Here is a 5,202-nt window from a genome sequence, read left to right as displayed (position 1 = left end):
CTAGCTAACACCTAGTACCTTCGTTGCATACAAAAAACCGAAGGGGGAAAAACCTAGAGCGAACATACCCTTAGTTAATTAGGATTGAGAAAAAATATAGCTTGATTAAAATTATATTGCACATTTGACATGTTAAGAATAAACTCTTAAAAATTTGCTAATATATTTCACCATTATAATTGACTTATATTTAATTTCAAATAAATTGTCATCTATTTATAACTGAATTTTAAAATCTTCGTGAAATTTAAAATATAAGGATTAGGATGATATTTTGTAAAACAAATAACCACTAATTTACTACCCGACACATTTTTTTTATTCTATTATGTTAAAATAGTTTCCATGAATTTCAACAATACTACAATATTATGTACGCATGATCTTTGGCCATAATTAGAAGATTTTTAGGAATATAAGTAGGTCACACAACGGGACAACTACCAAATAGCCTTGGCTGAAAACAGTTAAGAAACAAATTGCTACAAGCAAAATCAACGATTGAATCTCCTCTCAAACAACATATGATCAAAGTATAAAAACATGCCCTTTAAACAGTTTAGCTGGAAAGAAAAACAAATACATATGTATGCTGATACTACAATCTATTGGGAGGTGTTAAGAAAGGGCCAAATTCACACCAACAAAATGAATAACTTGGGTGTTAAGGCCTCTTCCTTAGCACAAACAAATCTAGTTATAAACTCCGAAGATATGTGTTGAAAAGCTACCACATGGTCAGGTATTGTTTTTCATTGATTTGAGATTTTCCCAACTACTCACATGAAAATGGTTAAAATAATCTTCATCTGAAGATAACATCCGAAAGCTATTAGATGATTTGATATGGTTAATTAAACTGTTTGACATAATACGTGTCCACATCTTAGCTATTATTTTCAGTAAAGACTATTCTAATCATTTTCACATGAGTAGTCACCTATTTCATGTTGTGAGAAGTGATGTCAGTTCCAGAGGGACAAAGGATACATCATATGATGCATGCAGTGAATTGGCAGAGAGAAGAACCCTTTCAAGTGCATTTATCTTCGTCCTCAGGAAAATAATTCGAAACATAACCGCAAACACCTATATTAAAATCAGAACACATTACACATGTTTGTCATTCCATCAAATTATAGAATTAGCATGTACTAACTCGGTGTGCAAAGCAAAATGAGTACCTAAAACATTTCTTGTTACCAATATGGAAGGTTGTATGATTGATAGCAATTAGCAAGTAATGTGATCAAATTTTAGCAAGTACTTGAATGTAGCCCAATCTAATAAAGGCATATAAATAAGATATAGCTCATTACAATATGGCAAGTGGCCAACCCACTTGATAGTACAAAAGTCAACTTATTAGGCAAATATCTAAAATAACCATGCCACGACAAACATTCATAAGTCATAACTAATAACTTAGTAGCTACAAAAAGTTTTCACAACTAAGGCAGCCGTTACAGGTCTCATTTCTCTGTACAAATAGAAAATAGTTGGTTCGGATTACATATCAACACCAGAATTAGCAAAACCAGCAGGTAGTTTCGAACCATATTAACAACCAAAGTTACTATTATTGGAAGATAATTAACTTAACATCTACTAATAAAATTCACATCAACCAAACCAATTACTCTAAACATAATCCACATAAACAACCAAAGGTATTATTGGCTTGATGATTCCTAGTACCTACCAGTCTACCACTATGACGTTCCACCAAAATCCAAGAAACGACAAACCCACAAAACCAAAAAATGAAAAAAATTCTATAAAATGTCAACGCCATTAAAAGGAACAATAATTGGCCAAACAATCCACAAAAAAATCCACATGCACAGTAACTATTGAAGGGAAATTAAAAATTAAAAAGTGGAAAAAAAAAAGAAACGTACCATCCACTTGAACTAGGTCGACTCCCACTGGATGATCTCGGGCGGCCCATCAACCCGGCATCCGACCCGCCAGCCCTCCTAATCCTCTCGTATCCGCCAGACTTGGGCCGCCCATCTTCCCCATACTTGCCCGGCGACCCGACATGTGCACCCCTCCTATAGTTCAAATCCCTGCCCCGGCCCATCTCCGGCCCAGGCGGCACCTCCTCCACCTTCGGCACGTACCCGGGCCGAAGGTGCGGCGGCACAAACTTGTCGGGCTTCGGAGATATCAGCGGAGGCGGCGACTCCACGTGCACCGCCCTGTCCTTGAGATTGGGGCCCGATAGAACCGGGCCGGATCCGGTTCGGCCCTGGGGACGAAGAGATATCGCGTCGGAGGGTGGTTGATCGGGAACGGTTTGGATGGGGGTGGGTTGGGGTTGTTTGGAGGGGAGTTGTGTGGGTGGAGTGATGGGCTTGGGTGTGGGTCGGGTCAGGACGAGGATCCGGCCATGGGGTTTGTTAGGAGCAGAGACAGAAGAATATGAAGCGGAGAAGGAAGGGGAGGAGGAGGGGAGAGAAGAAGGGGCGGCGGTTTTGGGCGTTTGATGGTTGGAAGAGGTTGTTTTGTCGTAAATGTGGTTGAAGTTGATGGAGGTGAACTTGTTGTTTTTTGCCATCCACCGCCTTCACAAATCAAAATTTACAGAGATTATGTTGCGATCCACAGATGGAGGAGGAGGCTGCAACCACAACTATAGCAAGAGCAAGAGCCAGAGCAGAATGATTACCGAATACCGATTAAGTGATTATGTTTCTTTTTTATTTTTTTAGTAATCAATGGGCTCACAGCAATCTCTAGGCCAACCGTCACAAGCCCAACTTCATTGGATCCGGTCCAAAATATCTATCAACTGTTTTTAAAAAAGCTGGATTGATTTGATCCGTTTAAATAGAATTTGGATATGTGATAAATTAGTCATTAATTTGTTAAAAAAATTTTGTAAAATTAAGTTGGGTTGGTTTAGTGGTTAGTTTATTAGTCCGTTTAAATAAATATCGGGATAGTAATAACTTAAAGAGACTATAACTTAGGTGTAGAATTTTGAGAATTAATTTTTTTTTCATATTGAATTTTAGATTTGGACTTGAGGTTCAAATGCTTTCGTGTGAAATTTTTGAATTATTTGTTAAAATAATGATTTTTTTTTTTACATTTTTACTTGGACAGTAATAAAGGTATTTATAAAAGATTTTGATACTTAAATTAGTAAAAATTTTAACAAATTTAAGTAAAATTATATTGACAAAAATACCTGAGTATTCGAAATATTTATAAAATAGTAGATGATATTTATAGAATAAAAAATTACTATCATGTTTGAATTAGTTATCACTTTAATGGTGATAACCTAAGTAGTGACAAAACATTTAATTTGTTTCCCAAGTCATATCGGATATGAGTTTCAGTGACCCGTATCTTCTGTTAGTCCGACTCATGTGAATGAGATCGAGTAAATTCACAAAGTGATATCTGAGATTCACGAAATTACCTAATTTGATATGTGAGATCCCAATTTCACTATAGCGGTATCTCAGTTAATGCTCCGAGCATCATAGTGGTCCCTGAGCTCCTTTTCGGTGCTCTACAAATGTTATGCTAGAATATACAATGACTAGTTAGCATGACTATATTACAATTGGACTCAATTTAGTCTATCCCTCATTATATGAATCTAATTATTCTTCTTCTTCTCTTTAATTTGGAGGCCAAAATTACTCTATTTGTTACTAAGTTATTTTTGTCTGATTAAATTAAACTAAATATTTGAGGCAAATTAGATTCAACAACCACATTTATCTACTAGCATATGATTCAAAATGTAGATTTTGATGAAAGACATCATTTGGAAAATATAATCTCAAAACTGAAACTATTAAAATCCAAACAGATCTTGAATAAACTCAACACAAAAAATTTTCAAAGGTAAATAAAATGGAAACGACACTATTTTTTGAAATGCTTAAAATCTGAGCTGGGTGAAGAGACAATGATTTTTGACAAACTTGAACCTCTTCTCGAGCCTCTTCTTGGTTCCCTTGAGCGCCACAACCTTCTTGTCCTTTGACTGAAGCGACGCATTTTAATGGCTTCTTTCAAATCCATGTCAAGCGTGTAGCGCGTGGGCATCACGTCCTAGTAGTTAACCATCTTAACGAACGCCTTCGTGTGCAACTTCTTTGCCGTCTTCTTGGCAAAGTCCCTTTTCACAACCTTAGAAGGTTACTTCTTGATCCCAACGACGAGGCAGTGGCCGTAGGGGCGGTCGCAGGTTCTATCGTCGAAGGCGCGTATGATGACGGCTTCACGACCCACGTATCGACAGTAGGATAACCACTTTGTTTCAAGAACTTTACCATCTTTGTTTTCCGCTTTTGCGTGCTGCGCTTTCTTTGTTTTTGTTTATGTACGAAGGAATATGGCAAAATTCTAAACATAAACTAGTTGAAAATATGTAGAAAGAAAAATTGAACTTAAGTGGGATGACTAGACTCAATGTAACCATAAATCTGAGACATCAAGTAATTGTAGTTGCAGAGAGTGATAAGAAGAAGAAAAAAAGATGAAGGAGGAGGCAATGTTTTGAAAAGATTGGGAATGAATTAGGTTATATAATAACAGAAGGATCAAATTAAGTCCAACTGCAATCTAACTATGTTAATTAGTCATTGTACATTCTAGCGTGATAAACAAGAGCCATATCAACTAGTCATTATACACTCTGGCGTGGCAAACAAGAGCCATATCAGTACTCCGAGAGCTGAATCGGCACTGAAAAGGAAACTAGGAATCACTATGGTGCTCAGGGCTTCGTTTGGGAGATTATTATAGTAAAATTACGATTTCAATAATTAAATTGAGTAATCGTGTGAATTACAGGAACTATTATAAAAATTTACTCAAATAAAACAACAGGGATTAGATTTGCTATTGTTGATTTGCTATTATTGGGCCGACTTGAAAATGGCCCAATTTGAGGATTACCCGTTGCTTAGTAGGAACGTGGGCTGAATATATAGTTATAGTACAGGTATTAACAGAGCTGAAAGATAAGGTGCAATTGGGCAATGAGCCTTGGCTCTAATGGCATTTCTCCCCCTTTCTCACCTTAAGGTTTAGGGTGCAAATCCTAGAGAGTGCAATTAAAAAAAAATATGATAAAATATGTGAAGAGTGTGTGGGTGTATTGTATATCTAGGATTGGAGGTTGTCCAATCCATTAGGGTACCTAACATTGGGGGTTATCCAATCTACCGA

General features: G+C 36.7%; 1 protein-coding gene and 1 pseudogene across 1 annotated transcript; both read right to left on the bottom strand.

Annotated features, from left to right (window-relative positions):
- On the bottom strand, positions 442-2,685 carry LOC107614054 (translation initiation factor IF-2). Its single transcript, XM_016316280.2, has 2 exons — positions 1,899-2,685; positions 442-1,081 (listed from the first exon to the last, which is right to left on the bottom strand). Coding segments are annotated over exons 1-2 (666 nt in total). The 5' UTR covers positions 2,564-2,685; the 3' UTR covers positions 442-1,080.
- On the bottom strand, positions 3,908-4,304 carry LOC107612392 (annotated as a pseudogene).

This window comes from Arachis ipaensis, chromosome B08 (genome assembly GCF_000816755.2).
Source record: "Arachis ipaensis cultivar K30076 chromosome B08, Araip1.1, whole genome shotgun sequence".
Classification (NCBI taxonomy): domain Eukaryota; kingdom Viridiplantae; phylum Streptophyta; class Magnoliopsida; order Fabales; family Fabaceae; genus Arachis; species Arachis ipaensis.
Note: the sequence above shows the minus strand (reverse complement) of the source record. Positions and strands in the feature narration are given on the sequence as shown.